The sequence below is a fragment of the Phalacrocorax carbo genome, chromosome 7, assembly GCF_963921805.1.
Source record: "Phalacrocorax carbo chromosome 7, bPhaCar2.1, whole genome shotgun sequence".
In the NCBI taxonomy this organism is placed as follows: Eukaryota; Metazoa; Chordata; class Aves; order Suliformes; family Phalacrocoracidae; genus Phalacrocorax; species Phalacrocorax carbo.
In genome coordinates, this window is record NC_087519.1 from 11,802,035 (window position 1) to 11,820,624 (window position 18,590).

The 18,590-nt window shown below is 42.9% G+C and overlaps 1 protein-coding gene across 1 annotated transcript in view; it reads right to left on the reverse strand.

The window, feature by feature from the left end:
- The window catches only part of PDE8A (phosphodiesterase 8A), a 160,670-nt gene extending 143,312 nt beyond the window's left edge, over positions 1–17,358 (reverse strand). Inside the window, exon 1 of the mRNA XM_064456318.1 lies at positions 16,942–17,358. Coding sequence (XP_064312388.1) covers positions 16,942–17,007 — 66 coding nt within the window. The 5' untranslated portion in view covers positions 17,008–17,358. The remainder of the gene's footprint in view (positions 1–16,941) is intronic.
- Between the last annotated feature and the right edge of the window lie 1,232 nt (positions 17,359–18,590).

Below are 18,590 nucleotides of genomic sequence, written 5' to 3' on the forward strand. Positions count from 1 at the left end.
ATCCCACATTTATCCCAACATAGCATTTTACATTAGATCCTTGTATTCACACAGGGTTGTGCTGGCAGCGCCTCGGCTCCCCAAGGCTGCCCGGAGGCTCTGAGGACAAAGTATATCAACCTTTCCAATTGGATTTTCTGAATTTGCTGTGCCTGCTCTCACACAATGAACCTAATGGACAAAGAACTAAAGCAGAGATGAAGACTGAAAATTTTAAGAGGAAGAGAAAGTAAATTAAGCAGGAACCCTGCTAGACAGAGACTGAAGCAGGAATAAGAATTCTTTGTAGTGCTATAGATTTCAGAAAAAACCTAAATACTCAGACCAGCTTCCTGTCAGAGTATAAACTGCATGTACTTTGGCCATTTTCTGATCAGTTTAAAGCCAGTATCATATTTGTTACAATGACAGCATATTTACTAATGAAAGCACTCTGAAAGATATTTTAGGAACAGAAACCGAATTTTATCAGACTAAATTCACATTGCACAAACACTGGTCTTTAAATACAGTTGCCTGTGCCCCCTCCATTATCAAAATAAATCTGAGGTAGCTCCCATATTACACCCTTAAAAAAAGACAGGAATCACCCAGCTCATCGTCTGCTTTAGGAGTATGTGAACTTCTGATAAAACGTTTACTTTTGTTGCTCTGCCAAGTGCTAGGCCCAGAACTTGGGAGGATTAATAACAGGCATGGGCCAGAGGCACGTGATTTAGCTAGCCTTGTTTGCAGTTCGGCTACTTAGCAAGGTACAGCCTGACCTTAGGTGACTGTGGCTAAAAGGAACAATTATGGAACTTGTTATGGAAAAAAAAGTAAGACAAAAACAGACAGACAGAGCCATATAACTAGAAGAATTTAAAGTGTTCAGCTAAATTATGCACATTAGAACACACTACATCCAAACTTTGTTAACCACTTCAGTGAAAAAAGAACTTCAGAAGACATAGAAACCTTGGATTTCTTCTAGAACAGTTGCTATACTGCTTTCTTTTATCTCTTGAGCAGCAAATAGAAGTAAACTTTCATTTTTCTGAAGTTATGTGGCCCTATCACAGACATACTGGAACACATCATAAATATCAGTTGATTTATGATTCTATTTCCTTACAGATGGGAAAACATAAATTGAGTGACTTGCCCTAAGTCACCTAGGAAGTATTTGTCATTGCCTGGAAGTAAGGCTGTAATGTGACCCCCTTCACCACAGTATCCACCTTTTGAAACTTCAGTAGTTTCTGGGAAATGGTGTATTTAAAATAGTTAATATAGCCAAGTAAAATTCCATATTTTTAAAGTACTTCTAGCATAACCTATGATTCTGCAGTAAAGCTCCACCTTTCCTAGAATTAGTAGACCTCAGTCAACACCAGCAAAAAAATGCTTGGTGTTAATCGTGGGCTTGAACTGTGTAGTGATCATCTAAAAGGCTTTAAACACAACAACTTTCTGATACATATTTAAGATTGCACTTCTCTGAAGGTCAATTTATCACAAAAATACCAGTAATAGTCAATGAAGTGAGTGATTTAGTGTAGCAGGTTTGCCTCTAGAAAGGAGTGTCTCCCAGCTATGTTACAAGTGGAAACCACTGCAGAAAAAGGAGCTGGTGCACTGGGGAGGCATGTGCAGTGGATTTACTCAGTGTTTGACTTGTAAACGGGGAATAACATGACACTTTTGAGGAAGCTCAGAAACCTGCAGAGAACTTCCCTGCAGCTGCACAAGGGAACAGTTCTCATCTCCTCCTATTTTCTTAACTCTGCTGGTTTAAAAGACTTCCTAATTGTTGTTTGAGCACGGAACAGTTGGCATTTTCTGCAAAACAGTTGGATTCCTGGTCAAGAAGGACTCCAAGAGCAGCACTCCTGGGCAGATGAGCAGCAGGCACAAAGGTGTGCTGGCATGCTGTTTCCCAGCCTGCTTACAGCTCTGTGCAGCTAAATCACCTGGAGTGCTTGGGTGCTGGTACCCATACAAGGAGCTCTAGGATCAGAAGCAACTCCACTGAAGCCACTGGAGATTATTTTGGTCCTCTATGCGATGTCTTTCAAATGTTATTTGTGGGCACAGAAAAATACCAGAGGCATGTCTTTGGGATATAGTCATTAAAACGCAGGCATCTTGGGACACTCACAAATGCCTGCTGCAAGCCACAGAACATGGGCCTGGCCGCCTGCTGATCTCCTTTGGAGAAAATTGCTAGGGTTGAGGGAATTTATTTTGTTCTGTTCTTTAAGGGCCTCCTGTGGCCAGATGGATGGGCCGGATGCAGCTGGAGCACTCCCTCCCCTTCCTGGTGCAGAGTGGAACTGGGACAGCTGAGCACAGCTCTCCAATGTCCTGGGATGGCTTGCTGCGCTGCCCTGGACGTGGCATTCAAGGGGACAATCCCCAACCCTTCCACATCCCAGTCAGCCAGTCAGGGAGCTGGTGGGTGGCATCCACAGCCATCAACCCCGTGTCCCCCCTGCCAAATTCTTTCCACTTAAAGCATTTATTTAGCCTTCTTTTAGTGTGTTTCATGAGTATTGAGTTGTATGAGTTTAAAATTGGGCTTAGCTAGTCAGGGTGGACGGACACTGACAAAAAGCTTTTAAGCCTCCTCTGTGTAAATACCTGGTATGTTAGGGGAACATGTTAGAACATAACAATAGCTCCTTGCACTGGTACAACAGGTTACTGACTGTAATTCTCAACAATAGATTCATGTAACCACAAAATTTAATGCATTTATAAGAAGATTCAGTGTTACCTACAAAGACAACACTGTGTATTATCTGAGGCTGGCTCCCACCCCACACAACCAGCTGTGGCGGAGGTCAGCTCATCCTCTCAGGTATCCATGCTGTCTCAGCCAGAGAAGTGAGTACTGTGACCTGATCCAGCCCATCAAGCACTGATGCCAAACTGGAGATAGAAAGCAAAGGCTTCCATATAAGGGAAGAAAGGAGTCAGGAGAGTTTAGAAGAAAAAGAAGGGTCAAAAGGAAAATTTTGTAGTGCAGTTCAACTCTCATCAACACAGTGCGCATGGTGCCGCCTCTGGCCCGTTATCACATAGTATAAGAACAATGCTAGATCCAAAAAGAAAATAAAAAGGAAACCATAGTATCTGGACAGGACATCTCTTCTGCAGAACACTTATGATTAACCTTAGGAAACCACAATAATTTATCATTGAAGTAAAAAGAACAGTGAAACCCTAAAGAGCATTCACATGAACCAGGAGTAGCATCTGGCAGATGTACTGGCTACAGGAAAGCATTTGAGCTATGTACGGTAGATTATCAGTGTCTGGACATATTATTGTTTTTTGAAATATATGTTGTACCTTAAATGAAAAGGAAAATCCTATGAGATGGCATTTGAATGCCCATTGGAGTATGCCCTGAGACAGCTCTATGAACCATGCAATGAAGAAATAACCATAGTCCAGTTTTAGGGAGCCCCTTAGTAAATTGGAGCAAGCAAGGTTATGGAACAACAAGCAAGGTCTACAAGCTTAGGATCTCTTTGCAGAAAACCTGAGTTCCTTTTTACTGTAAATACTGTGAAGCTTGTCTGAGCAGTGTCTTACTACAGACGACCATCTTGTTAGCTGACCTCTGGACGTAACAGGTAGTTGTCACCTGCACAGAAATTAAAACAGACGTTAATGAACTAATTAATTCACTCAGTGTTTAAAAATCCCTCCTTCCTATCCCCCCCTCCGCTCATGACTCCTAAGTAAACTATGTAGAAAGGGGTCTGATTCCCCTGCGTCTCTGACTGAGTATATACACAGTGCTCCCTCTTCATACCGTTATCTTTGATGTAACGCCACTGTGCGTTGGCTAATACTCGACCAAAATCCATTATAGGCACCTCTTGTATAACGTGCACCTTGCTTTAGCGTGCAAGACATTTGGTTTCCAAAAACACAATAGGATGGCTAGAGTAACCACTAACCAGACATGCTGGAATGCCTCAAAGTGTCCAAGATTAGTCATTTGGCATCAATCCTGGGGAAATGTAGCTTTACATATCCCACTCTGGACAGAAAGGTTTAGTGCTTGGGGCCTTCTGGCAGGCCCGAACCTGACTCCTTCCCTTGCAGAGTGCAGCATAGCTTAGAACAGCCGTGACTACAACAGCTAGAGCTGAGATGCAATCGCCACAAAAACCCGGATCATTGACTTTGTCAAATCTGTCTCCAGCATATTCTTTTCTTCACCAAAAAAAGAAACCCAAAACAAAACAAAGCCTTTCCTATGCTTGGCCTTGATATTTATTTTTTTCTGGATAATTTCAGCTTCTGTATTTGTCAGCAGAAAGGAAAATGCATGTGTCACACATTTATCAGAAATCTGGTGGGTGTTTGTGTATTATACAAGAGATCAACGGTTGGGGAAATTTCATTCTAATTTGAGGACAACAAAACAAAGTTACTGAAGAATAGCAGGTATGCTCGTTGGCTATACAAATCAAGGCAAATGCAAGATTGCATTTAGGTGCTACAGAACTGACAGGATCAAGAAACAGAAATACTTCTTTGGTCACTGAAGCTCGATGCAGGACTTGCATGGACACATCTTATCAGAAGGGCTGGCACCTGCACTTCACTGCACTTTTAATAAGGAATCCAGTCGCCTATATGTATGTAAAGTATTTCTTATGCCACATTCACATCAGACAAGACAGCATAGCACAGAGCCTGTGCCGTTGCTTTGAGCCAGCCAGCACATCTAAACCAGCAGCTGAGTGCTGCACAGAGACAGCTCAGGAATAACTCATAAGCAGGACAGCTGGAGCAGCATGGCCTGGCTCCTAGGCTTGGTATGCCTTACTCTCAGAAGGACCAGTTTGCTTGAGCTTAGTGCTGAGATGAGACAGAATTAATCCCACAGGTTCAGAAGCTGGCGTGCTCACCATGAGACCACGGACCTGCGCATCAGGCTCTTGTGTGGCGCTGCCATGGCCTCAGCATTTCTGCTCAGAGCTGCAGAAAATAAACCAGTTAAAACATGCAGAAACTGGCAGCTGTGTTCGTGTTTTCACATATTAAGCTGCAGAACTGGTGCCAAGTACTCGTGCTCTCAGGACTGCACAGATGATGCTGCTTCTTCAATGTATGACATTCATGTAACATTCCAACAGGGAAAGAAACTAGCACAACCAAATGGATGAATGGAAAAACAAATTGCTTCAAGTTGATTTAAAGAAGATATTTAGTCATGCATGGGAAGGAAAAAAAAGAGAATAGGTGACCAAAATAGAATGAAACAATTGGAAACAGCTGATGTTTGATGAAAAGGAAGGTACTTTCTGGGGTGAGAAATTTAAAAGCTTTGAGTATTTTGAAAGGGCAAATTATACATGACTTTTTAATTCTTTAAATGGTGCCAGGTTATCCAGAAACCACTCCAGAAAGGTTTCCGAAACAGTTTATTCTAGAACTAAGCCAAACCCTTCAGCCAACTCTGGAAAATCTTATTTAGAGTCAGACTAACATTTTGTGAGCTCACGTCAATGTTGGAAAATTGCTCCAGCCGAAAGCATGAGGGAATAGTTTTGCAAAGGAACCCCTGAGTTTTAGCCTGTTTTTATGATTTGCAATAAGAAAAGGCAGAAAAGGAAACTAAAATCCTTGACAGAAAAAAAAAATAAAAATAGAAGGGCTGAGTTGCAGTTGCTGACAGAGCCATTATTGTCTTTCCATTTCACAAGTTTCATGTTGTACTGGAAGCAAGAGTAGGGGGTTACTTTACATGAGCTTTATATTAGTGTACTTAGCATACAGACATGGAAGACAGTTTCTCAGTCCTGGCCACAGCACCTTGTGACTACAAATGTGACAAAACCAATTTTATTGCTCCAGCCAGTGTCAAAATCACACCAATTACCATTAGAAATCTCTGCCAAAATGGCAGCTCGGACAGCGCAGTCACCCCCAACCAGTAGGAATTCAGGTGTCAAACCCCACAGGGCACATGGGTGACACTGTTGTGGGCACTGACAAATTACTTTCCCAATGCAACTTTTTTTTTAGGCTTTGCGTGAACTTTAGGGCACATCCAAGTCTGAGGCATCCTAGTCATTCATGTTTCTAGGTCACTAGCTGCCCTTTATGTCCTATCAGCCCCTCTCTTTTTGTTTTTTTTTTTTTTTTCTCTCTTTTTTTTTTTTCAATCTAGCCAAAAAAGTTAGTGAATAAATGACAGATACTACTTTGTCCCCTTAGTAAATCATCGGCAGACATGGATCAGCATTTTGAAATGTATGGACATAGGTAGGAAGCCAGACAGACAGTATATTACTGCTTTTCATAACAAGTACTGATGTTTTGCTTCCAAGAGCATCCACATCTTTAAGTCACAAGTAAGAAGTCTGGTGTAATAAGCTAATTTAAAGTCAGGTGCTCTTGGCTAAATAAAGCCATATGAAAGAAGAAAAGAGAAGCTATGTGAAAGGTTATGTATATGGAGCCCAAAGACAGTATACATTGCGAGCCTGGCAGAAAGGACATAGATGTCCCAAACAGAAGCCTGAGAAAACAGAAAACCAGTAATTATGAAGTTAACCCACAAAAATACCTTTTGTGGGGGACCAGATCTGTTTTTTAAATTCAAGCCAAATTTGGAAAATTTTTGTGAACACAGAGAAAAGTTCAAGACAGAAATGTAGAGCATATTGAAATATGCTTTGAGCAGAGGGGTTGGACAAGATGATCTCCAGAGGTCCCTTCCAACCTCAACTATTCTATGAGTCTGTGAAATGTTTTGCTTTGGTATTTTCTAAATGAAATGGTTTGGGTTTGATTTTTTTCTTTTCCAAAATGAAAGGGGACAAAAATAAACAGCTTATAAAGCAAAACCAGGCATTCTGTTTGGGACTGAACAAAAACATTTTGCAAAATTTAAGAATTTTCCTCCTAAACCCCCTTGATTTTCTCCAAGGGAACCTCTGCTTTTAGTTTCATTAGAACTATGTTTATTTTTCATATTTGTGGGGGAGGGGTCAGAGAGCAAACAAAAAAACTCACCATTCATCCAGCTCTGCTCCCAACCCCTATTTTCTTATTCACAGGTGAAAAACTGCAAAGATGATAAACCCTTTCAGACATACCCCTGTTTCTTCAGGGCTGAAGATGCGGAGCAGGCATCTCTGCAGCCAACAATAACAAACACGAATGCCAACCTTGTGTGTTTCCATGGCCATGGTGTCCTAGAGACCTCCTCTTTCACCCACATGCTCCTCCCCTCCAAAGCCACCTCATCATCATCTCTCTGAGGTTGTGGAAGGAGGGACAATTCAGGTACACCCATTTCCCAATAGAAGTAGAAGAAGTAGCAGTAGCAGTAGCAGTAGCAGTAGAAGAAGAAGAAGAAGAAGAAAAAGAAGAAGAAGAAGAAGAAGGTCTTTCTGCTCTTTTATTCTTTCTCCACCTTTCTTGTTTCCCTGGGTCTATTTACCCATCCCATGTGGTTACTGGTGGAAGAGAAACTATTTGGTTAGAGAGGGGAGAGCACAGGGAGTACTGTTGTACAACCAGCAGCCACCAGGATCAAGCTAGTGTCCCCAGGCTGTATGGGCAAAGCAGAGCAATACTTTCCTGTGAACACCAAAAACACTTGCAGTTAAACCTTGCGCTTGGGCTGGTGTGGGAGTACATGACACTGGCAGATCACCTACACCAGTGTCTGACTCGAGTCCGTTTGGGGTTGATGACAGCTTCAGCTGACCATATGCCCATGGCCAGCACTGCAAAATGTGCTGCAGAGATGAGTGGGACTGACAGGAGGTTGGAGGGGCACCCCAGAAACATCCCAGAGGCAGAGGGAAGCAGGGTCTGAGAGCCAGCAGGTTTCGCAGCAGCCAGGCGTCCTCTCCATGCTGCATGCCCATCTATGTCCCAGGCACATTTGCTAGCACACAGCCCCCTACTTGTGCCTGGGACCCTGACAGCATGACCTGAAATGCACAGTAAACCTGCTCTGCTATAAAACAGCTCTTGCCACAGTAAGCAGGGCCATGGGGACTGTTGACCTGTTTTAATACTAAGGGTCTTGGAGTTATCAGCTAAACCTCTGGCTCCTCTTAGTATTTCAATCTCTGATAGAGCTGGTCAAAATGGTTCCATCCAGCAAACTTTTTCTAAAGAAAAATTGTTATGATTAAGGCTTTTATTACTCTTCTTAAGAAAATGTCAGTAAAAAAAAGTAAATTTCAAAATCCCAAATTCTATTTTGGTTTTGGTTGGTTGGTTGCAGGTTTTTTCTTCTCTTAACTCCATCATCACACTCTCCTCACCCACCCTTTGCTACTCTAAGGAAGAAAAAGGAAAAGCAAGTATATGGAAGGAGAAACAGAGCCCACAAAGTTGCCTTTTGTACCCAAAACAAGCTGTTCCTGGCACTGCAGCACGTCACTGTGCTACTAGAGAGAGGCTGTTTTGCTGTGCATTCTGCCAAAAGTCCTTATTGTAGTCATGCAGGAATTAGCCCATTCAGCTCCGAGGCCATGATCACTAGTTTCCTTCTGGCCCATCTAGCCTACAATGAAAAGCAAGCCAGGGTTTGGCTGTGTGCCCTGAGAAGAGATATCTGGGGAACTGCTTTCACTTGACTACATAGTCAACTCAAATCCTCCATATGCCCTATTTATTTTAAGGAATAAACAGTTAGGCCTGGGATCAGTACCTGGTACAAGCTATGGGAGTTGATTTGCAGCCTGATTCTCAGGGCAGGGCTTGTGCATGCAACCCCCATCGTTCTCAGATGCCTGCTGCTGGTAAATACCACTGCTCTGCATTTGCACAATACCACTGTTTCACCTCTTTTATCAAAAAATCTCAGACCTGTGCTGCAAACATGAAGGAGCTTCACAACAGCTAGGAGGGAGGTCGGGATTGGTACAGATGGGGGGAACAGGCAAGGAGAAAAATGCCCACCTTAGGGAGGAAGCGAGGCAGTGGAGCGCAGCTCATCATATTAGCACTTGTTTACTCACACAGCAACACTTCAGTACAAAGAAAACCAAACCTCCATTATAATCTCACATTTTTAGACTAGGCTTCTGCGTATTAGTTCCTATTGATTGACATGTGGAACAGCACACTTTGATCATCTTGTTAGTCAGGTATTCTTGCAGCAATACGTGACGCACTTTAAATAAGCCAGGTTAAGTCCTTGTGTACACAAGGAAGCTATTATAAGAAAAGGCAATGATGAAACTACTTTTTGCAAGAAGTAACCAGATATTGAGTGCCTTATATGCTTTGGAAAAATTCACTTGATTTATATAATTTTTCATTACTTTCTGCTTAGCATGACATGGCGGTGTCCCCCCAGCTGTGACCGGTTTGGCTTTGAAAGTCAAGATTTTGCAAGCAGGACTAGTGAAAACCCGTGAGGCTCTAAGCTCGCAAGGTCAAAAGCACCAATGGAGGAGACCCCAGCACTGCCACGGGGCAGGAGTACTGGTACCATACAAGGCTGCCAAGACCCAGATAGGCACCTCACTGCATGGCTGACCCTGTTGCCCAACCTCCCAACAGAATTACATTTGCAAAAGCATCTGATTTGCAGAAATACTGATCAGTCCTAGCTCCTACTGATACCAGCAAGGACTACAAGCACTGGGATACTGACAAAAATCAGAGCAGTATCACCAGCCCATGCCTCTCTCTCCCATTCATAAGTGTGGCTCAGCCTCTTAGGGACCATAACTGCGTCTTTATGAAGCTCTTGGATGGGTTTTACTGCAAAACAGAACTAAGAATGAACATGCACGATTACACCAGGACAATAGCCTAAACTTAACAATCGCTTCCTGTAATTGTCTGAGGCAGCCTGTAGAATGGAGAATCACCTCATGATAAATCCTTGTTGCTCATTTATCATCATTAATCTATACTGTCAGAATGAATTAGGTGCAGAAGAGCATGTTAATTGCAATGCAGATGACACTCTAGCTTTAATTATCATGACTTCAAAGTAAACAGTGTCAGTTAATCGACCTCAATCACCATAAATGGTTGTTAGAGGAAAGTACTATTCAGCTGACAGTACTGATGTCCAGCTTGCAGGGTCTGCAGTTACAAGGCTGGCATTATATCGTTACTTTTCCAAATTGCTCTCTAGTTTTATCCACATTAGTCAGGTCTATGGGACACTTTTTCCACTGCCTATGACATGTCTTAAATTAGGGGTGACCAATTTAGTCAATTTGTAGCAACCTAGCTTTATTTATAGAACACTTCAGATTAAACAGCAAAAGCTCCCACTGTCCTTTTATGCCTTTTCATTTTGCATTTAACAGCTACTTATTCATTTTACTTACCAACTAGGGCTATGTTTTTATAGCTTGTGGTTCCCATTTCAATATTATTTTATGCCATTTTCTGAGGGCTAGGATTATGGAATAAACCTAAACGGTTCGTAAGGCACTGGGGGAACAGCTAGCAGTGTTGCAAAGGCTTCCAAATCCCATCAGACAAATGTAGCCCTTTTGTTAATGTAGGACCTGAGATAAAACCTCTCAAACCCCATCAGATTCATCCTGAGATTCAACATGTGAATCCCAGCAGGTGGGTTGACCACTCACTCTGGCTGTTACCAGCATCAGGCTCCTGCAGAGGAGAACAGATGAATTTGTTCTTCATATCTCTTGCAGACAGGACAAGAGGAGGTGTGCTTACACTGCAGCATGGGAAACAGCATGGTAGGAAGAAACACTCTAATGCAAAATCCACCAAAGCATTGGAGCAGGCTGCCCAGTGAGGCTGCGGGGCTCCAGTGGCAGAGGCTTTAAGAAGCCGGGGTATCTGCTGCAGACCCCAGGGCTTGTGTGGCCTCTGGGGTACTGGGCATCACTCCAGTGTATTTCCCGCTGCTTGATACAGCTTGTGAAAAAATACCCTCAATTTCCACTGCAACTGGTGTGCAAAATGCAAAAGCCTGAGAAAATACAAGGAACCTGTGAAATGTCCTGCTTTGCTCTCTCAAGGAGAGCAAACCAAGGAAATAAGGAGTTACAGAAATAAACCAATAAAGTAAAATTAAGGTGGGGAATTTAATCACTCAGGAGACGGGAAATTCAAGGCTACGGTACCCATGGCAACTACTATTTGTCTACAGTGTATGGAACATTAACCTTAACTCCATAAGCGGAAAGAGAAAAAAATTATGGGACATATCACATATGAATGCATATTTCATGTGGAGGGTACTCTGCGAGGGCTACTATGAAAGCAATAATTAAATTTCCTGACTGCAAAGCAGGTAGGTGCATGCACAAGCAGCTTTTCTGAGACACGAGCAAATGTCACCAGGCAGAGCTCCCAGCTCACCCCCACAGTTTAGGCAAGGAAGATTCAAGGTCTCTGTCTGGCCTTAGTATTATGTCCTGCCGTATAAGCTTCTGGCTGCTGTTGAGATTTTGTTTTGAAAATTTCCATCTGTTGATTTAGTGAACGTTGTGGTGTTTCTTTCAGTTGTTTGGGACAACAAGAATTCTGCATTTCTTGTATGTTTTCCTTTTAAGCAACTAAAGCAACACCCATTGTTCAACAAGGCAGAAATTCAGTTCCTGCTGGCTGATCAGTTTATTCAAATGTGAGAACCAGATTATTGCCAAGTTAGATGGCAAACAAGTTGTCAAAACCTGAGAGAGTTTTGCATTTGTTGTAAGCTGAGTTTTAACCCGAGGCTGGGTGCTGAGGGTCAGATTACTTACAGAAAGACCCAAAACCAAAGCCAGACAGATAGACAGTAACCGTGTGGATTGAAACAGCAGAAATATAACAGCTGAGAAGACTAATTGCAGGCACTGGCGGGGAGCAGGGCTATTTAAAGAAGAATCTGTTTAATAAAAATTATTTCTATCTTTTGTCACGATGATGGGACACAGAAGCAGGCAGTCTGCTTGGTTATGACCTCCCTCCCAGCCTGACTCTGAAGGTGCCATGTGCCATCTCCTCCCAGGGCCAGAGGCAGGTTGAAGAGAGGCAGAGTCCCTTTGTTCCACAGCCCACAAGAGAAGGAGGCATCTCCCTGCTGGGGCTTCACTGCTCCCCAGCACAGCCCTGCCACACACCTTCTCCAGTTGACATCACTTGGTTCTCAGCAGAAGTGGACCAAAGCAGGGATCCTGGGCCCTGGTGCCTTAGGAAAAACTTGTGTCAGAAGCAGCATGCAGGTACCGGTGCTTGTAGGCAGCCAAACACAGCGCCCAGCATCTCCCACAGCAAACCCAGTGGCAGGAGCAGGGCCAGACTCTAACCCATCCCATCACTCTTAATAAAGCAATTTAACACATCCACAGCACCAGCTGGCATAGCTCAGTGGTGACCTGTCACCACTTCATAGGCTGATAGGGCAAGGCCAAAATCCAGCCACTGCACAAGGAGGGGCTGATGGAGTCAGTGGAGCAGTGGCACACTCCTGGGCAGGTTCGGATGCCTGCGTGCCATGGGTGCCTTCGCAGGTCCCCCATCCCCATGCGGCACCTCGCCACTGGGTAGGTTTGGGCAGCTCTGTGCAACGCTGCCTGGGGTGCTGTTTGCTTGGATGGGACTCCTTGCAGAGGCAAGGAGGGGAGCAGTATGAAACACAGTAAGACTCTCCTCCTGAGCAGCAGCATCCTCATGTAGTACTGTGCCAAAGTACTGTTCTGTCCAGTAGTTTCAGATATATTTTACCATGTCAAGGCCACAATTACCTAGCAGTAACTCAGAGTGAGGAGATCTCCCACTGCTGAGATTTGTGTTTCTTTCACCTGCACTTCAAAATAAGAGTGCTCACACAAACTCCGTCTGCCAGAAAACCATCCCAGGGCTGTCTCAGACCACTGTTTGCACAACAGGGCAAAGTTGAGCCATGGGCACAGCTGAAACAGGCAGCCTGAGGACACTCTGCACAGCCTGGTTCACACCTGTAACCTGGAGATGCAGTGAGCAGAAAGCAGTGGTGCCTCTCCAAGGCTGACTTAGAGCTCAGGCTTGCCCAGGGGAGCCTGCACTGTGCCCTACAGGCCACCTACTCAAGTAGGCTCAAGACACATGTTAGTCCACGTTCTGGCTGTCCTGCTCCTCCTTGCTAAAGTCTCTGAAAACCTCAAAGTCAGCTCCACAACAGAGGCGGCTGGCCCCTCACCAGCAACAGTCAGCTCACAGGCTTGAAACTTTCCACAGGATCATAAAAGCCAGAAGGTAATTATTTTACATTAAGGAAAAAAAGTATAAGGTAGGCTTCTTGCAAATACCCACTGAGGGCAACACAAGAGGGGTTGCAGGGTCAGACCAGCTGATTAAGAGCCATGCTGTAACCCTAGCATCCTTCACACAACATCCCATCCCACGAAAGGGGAGGACTCCCAACAGCAGTGCTGCCCTTCGCTCCTAGAGACACAGGCACTCCTCCAGCCATGTTTGCTATTGCTAGTGCAAATCCCAGAGCAGGTTCGCTAGGGGTGGGCTGAAATTACCAACCTCATTTCCAGAGAGCTGTTAGTAACCTTGGACTCTTCTTACTGTGTCTTAAATATGAGCTATTCCTCATCAGGGAGAATTCAGGATTTGGTACTGCACAGCAACGAACAGCTGAACAAGCCAAATTTTGAAAAATGGCTGCATATATTTTCACAGAAGTCATGGTATAGAAGCCTTCAGGTTCAGAATTAATCTGGCCAGACACCACCACAGTATCTATATGTTAACCCAAGTTAAGGCAGGTTTGAAGGCTACTGAAAAATCTCACCCTCCAAATTATTTCAGTTTCTGAATCTCTGACCTGTTGGTTATGGAAAGGGAAAGAAGTGCGGTGATGAGGTAAATGTGTTTATGAATGCATTACTGTTACCTTTCTACTCTAACAGCTTACTGTAATGACTTTACCACCCATATTGATGGCTAATCAAGAACAGCACTAGGGGAGGAGGAGGAATCAGTTCTGCCACTAAATTTGTGCAAAGCGAAGACATTGTTTTTTCCTCATAACATGAAAGTCATAGCCAAGGCAGACTTACTTGCAGCCTGTTAATGGCTAGAAGTATCCCTTTCCTAGGAGTTTGATCTTATTTCTTACAAGTGCTCATATCTTACCCGGCACCTCTTCTGCAGAGCAGCAAGCGCAGCCTGAGCTGCAGCAGAGCAGCAAAGTCAAAGTGTTCAGCAAGCTTTCCTGAACTCGTGTTTGAAGAGTTTCCTCAAAAGCAGCACAAGCTACTTTGCCAGCTAATCTTTCCAGCCTGCAGCTACAGAGCAAAGCGTGGCTGTGGACCTGTGTCAAAGGTACATTTGTTAACACATTTCCCCCGGAGTGCTAATTAACATTTACATCAAGTACTATGAGAGTGAAAAAGCTTCAACACAAACACACTGCAGGGAAATGCAAGGACCAAATTCTCTCTCCCCCCAGATGCAGTGTACTGTTTGCCCTTCAGGAGCTGGTGAAAATCCAGTTTGTTTTGTAATCTTCTGTTCTCTAAAATCAGATATTTCTGCAAGTTAATAACTAACTAGCTTCTTTTTATTTAAAAACCTGCAAGTGCATTTAAAATTCTATGAAAGCAAGGCCCTGCTGGCACTGGTGCGAGCCAGCCCGTGTGCACGTCTCCATGCTGAATCACAGCACAGACGCTCCCCCAAGTAATTACAGAAAATGACAATATTTTATCATTTTATAATAAACATAAATAAAAGCCAATCAACACATTTTCGCTTGCATCTTGAAACAAGACTGAACCGTCTTAAACTAAACACTAAGATAGGGAACACAAACATAAATATTTGTAGCTGGATCCTCAGTTGCCACTTTTTGGGACACCAACAAAAAGGCTCTAATGAGCAACATTTGTACCCCACAATAAGATGCAGGCAAAGTTATTTGCAAACACAAATTTGCACATCAAAAAATGCAAAGGCTGTTGCTGAACAGCTGGTTAATGAACTATTCTCAAAATTATTTCCCAATACTGATTGAGAAAAATGTGATATCACATTGAAGTAAAATTTTTAAGACTGCAATATCATTTAAATATCGTTGAAAAAAGTCCTTTAGGTTTTTCCCAGGGGAAAAAAAGTTTTTTTCCAGTTTTTAAAAGAAAAACTAGAAAAATCCCAGTTTACAGAAGGAAAATTGTATGCTATGAGCCATGAAACAGTAGTATGTAAAACTTCACCTATTCTGCGAACTTTTACGGCATGAAAGAGTGCATATTATTATTCAATATATTCTCTCCTGCCACAGCCATGGATGCTGCCCAGGATCCCATGAACTCAAATCTCAGTGTCTAAAGAAGTGCCAATATTTTTCAAATTAGCATACTTGCAGATGTAGAAAAATTTCACTGGGCAAGGGATACAGCTGCACGCTGCTTCCACAAATCAGCTTCTGACTCTCCACCTCCAAGGAAATCAGGATCCAAGATGAATAATATATTTTGTGAAAACACAGACGTTTTGATTGCAAACTGGTCTAGAGGTCTGTGAACATATTTTGTTACTGTTGCCCACTTGCCAAATATTTGGGGTGAATAATTTTTAGCCTCAGTGTTTACAAAATGCTGTCATTGTTTAGTCCCTTTTTTCTTTTTTCTTTTTGAGTGTTGCTTGCTTCTGCCTTTTAATTGGATATCCAACTTTGCAAACAAGAAAATAAAAACAACAAACTAAATGCAAAAGCAATGCATATTTTTCTTAGCGATAGTCAAGTGAAGGACCCTCAGCACTAACGAGAACAGTCTGGGCGGTACCACAGGAGATGCACCAAGTGATCAATGCCGAGCAGATGTTCCAACAGGACAAGGTGATTTTGTTTCTTTTACTTGACTAGCTCTTGAAACCAAGCGTATTTTCATTAGCTACACACATTAACATATTCACTAAGACAATTTTTTTAACAAGTAGCAAACACTCAGATATTTTACAGATTGCCAGATTCCTAAGTTCTCTGTCTTAATTTCCAGCGACTCCTATCAAGAAAAGACAATTTTGAGCTAAAATCTAAACTGGCGCATTCCTGACATGATCTCCCAGAGACTCTTTCTCCAAAATACGAATGTCTGGACTGAAATCCTGGCCTCAGCTCAGGCAACAGCAAAACTTCCACCAGTCCCCTCCAAAATGTGTAAAGACAAAAATCCCACAGTATTTTGGGGGAAACCAAAATGGAGGTAGAATGCCCAGCTCCCAAAACACTAATCGTTTAATCTCATGTATCAGGATGAGATTAATATAAACACGCTAACCTGTCCAAATTGGAAATCTTTCAAACTTCAAGCACAGGAAACAACAAGGGGTTTTTTTCAGGCAGGATGTCAGAGTTACCCCTGTGGTTATATGTGAGCTGAGGACAATGTTTTTACATGAGATCAAATTACAAACACAAGCAAACAGAAAACAATCTCCAAACGTCACTGAGATTTGACAAGAAGCACAGCTGACCCATTAGGAAGGTTAAATGCTCTCGAGCGAGCTCTGGGCCAATATGAGGAGTTTGCTGCTGGACATCAAGTTCTGTGCAGTTAAATTGTCAATTTGTTTGCCCAAGTTAATGCTTATCTTACCCTATGGTTGCTGCGGTTTTATTAAACATGTTTGACCTGCAAATCTTAAAGCAGTGGCTTTGCTAAAATTATAAGAAGTTTCTGGATTTTCCAAGCACCTAGGAAAACTATTTTGGTAGTTTCCACAGCACAGAAACCTGTAGTTACTCAGATATTTGAAACTTCCAGTGAGGTGGATGACAGTCACTTAACCACACACATTACCATTTCATTTCTATTTCTAATGTTTAGCACAACCTTGCTCTAAGGAATTTCTGAAGTTGTTTACAAAGGCTGATGCAGAGGTTGTGTGCAGTCTGGTCCAAGGGCAATGATTTACTGAACTCACTTGTAAACAGCAGAAAGAGATAATATTTTCTGTAATTGGGAAGGGAAAAAAAAAAGTCCTCACCTTGCACCAAGGACCATTAGAGACAGGGCTGGTTTCCAAAATATCAGCTCGTTCATTTTCTTCCATGCCTGATTTGTTGAAAAACTTTTGTTTCCAATGAAAAACATTAAATCACCCTCCAGGCAAAACCAAACCACGCAGGCTCTAGTATTCCAGTTTGCGAAAGCACTGCAGTAAGCCACACACCAGTTTTATGGTCACTAGTCTAATCCAAGGTTGCAGATCCCAGTTCCTGGCTGGATTTCACAGAGCTTGGCCTTTCTTTTAAGCCTTGTTAGCTCCTCTTGTCAGGCATTTATCCCCCTTAAACCTTCCTTGCAGATCCAGGTTTTCACACAACAAATGGCAAATGTTTATGGCTTCCCGGGCACTATAGAAGAACGGACACTGAACCTCTGATCATCTCAGGAGAAGCCTGACAACAGAGTGCAATACGTGGCCACACCTCTCTGCTGCCAGAGCTGGCCTAGACCATAAAATCAGAAGCAAGGTCACCCAGCAACCAACTGTTCCACGTCACTACAGTAATAAAGCCAACTTACATTCGACTTATTGCTTGGGTAGATAAATACTTTTATTAGATGAAAGAAACCCAGAGAAGATGGCGGGGGCTGACTGTTCTGAGCTGAGATACATCCATTTTGATCAATGCAAAGCTCTCACCAGACATGTGTGGGCCACATACAAAACCACAAAGCTCTGTCTGCAAATCCCATTGGGGTCAAACCTCTAAGCATGTCTCCCTAAGGATGAACTCCATGTGTACTCCATGTACTCCAGCAGGCTGGGTGGGTAACCCCTGCAGAGTCCCCTGCAGCAGAGACCATGAGCTCCCATCAGATGCCTACAAGACTTCTATCTGCCACATGCTCAGCTTGAAGTCCCACTCTCAAAAGTCTACTTAAAATAAGGACGAATTTACAAAATAGCCCTCAGTTCCCTGACAGAGTGCATAAAAATCAGGCTATACCGTAAGGCTGCCTAGGGGACCCTTCTCAAGCAAATGGGTTATTTTTCTCAGGATGTAGAGCAACCACGTACCTAATGGAGCACCCTCAATTTAGAAAGTGTCATTTCTCTCCAAACACACTGTATGTGTTACAGAGAGGGGCTCCAATAAATATAAATAAAAGCAGGTAACAGAAGATCGCTCCTCTTTGTTCTGTTTACACTGCGTATCAGGCAGTGCCACTGCAGATAGCTGGTGCCCTAAAATTTCGAAACTGACTGTGATCTCTGGCATCTATTTAAAGACATACATGGCTTCATTTTCAGTGCAGCTGCTTGGCCTGCTTGGGAAAGGCCTCACTTCAATAATCCCCAAAACAGGGGAGTCCAGGGTCACTGGCTACTCTGGAAAAGTAAGAACACTTTTTCCTCTCTCTAATAGGTGACATTTCTCGCTGAACAATTCTTCATAAATATATATATGGCAGGAGACAACTTTTTTTTTTGTGGCAACTGTGCAGGAAGATTAAAGTTAATTCTGTCAAAATATAAAATATTTTAATCAGATGTTCATATTGGCAGCATCATTAAAAGGTATCAGTGGAGGGAGCTGATTTTTAGACCTCTTTCTGCCACTGAAGCACAAAGTGCATAAATGATTTGCTCAAGATTACACACTCAATTATATACTCATCTTTTAA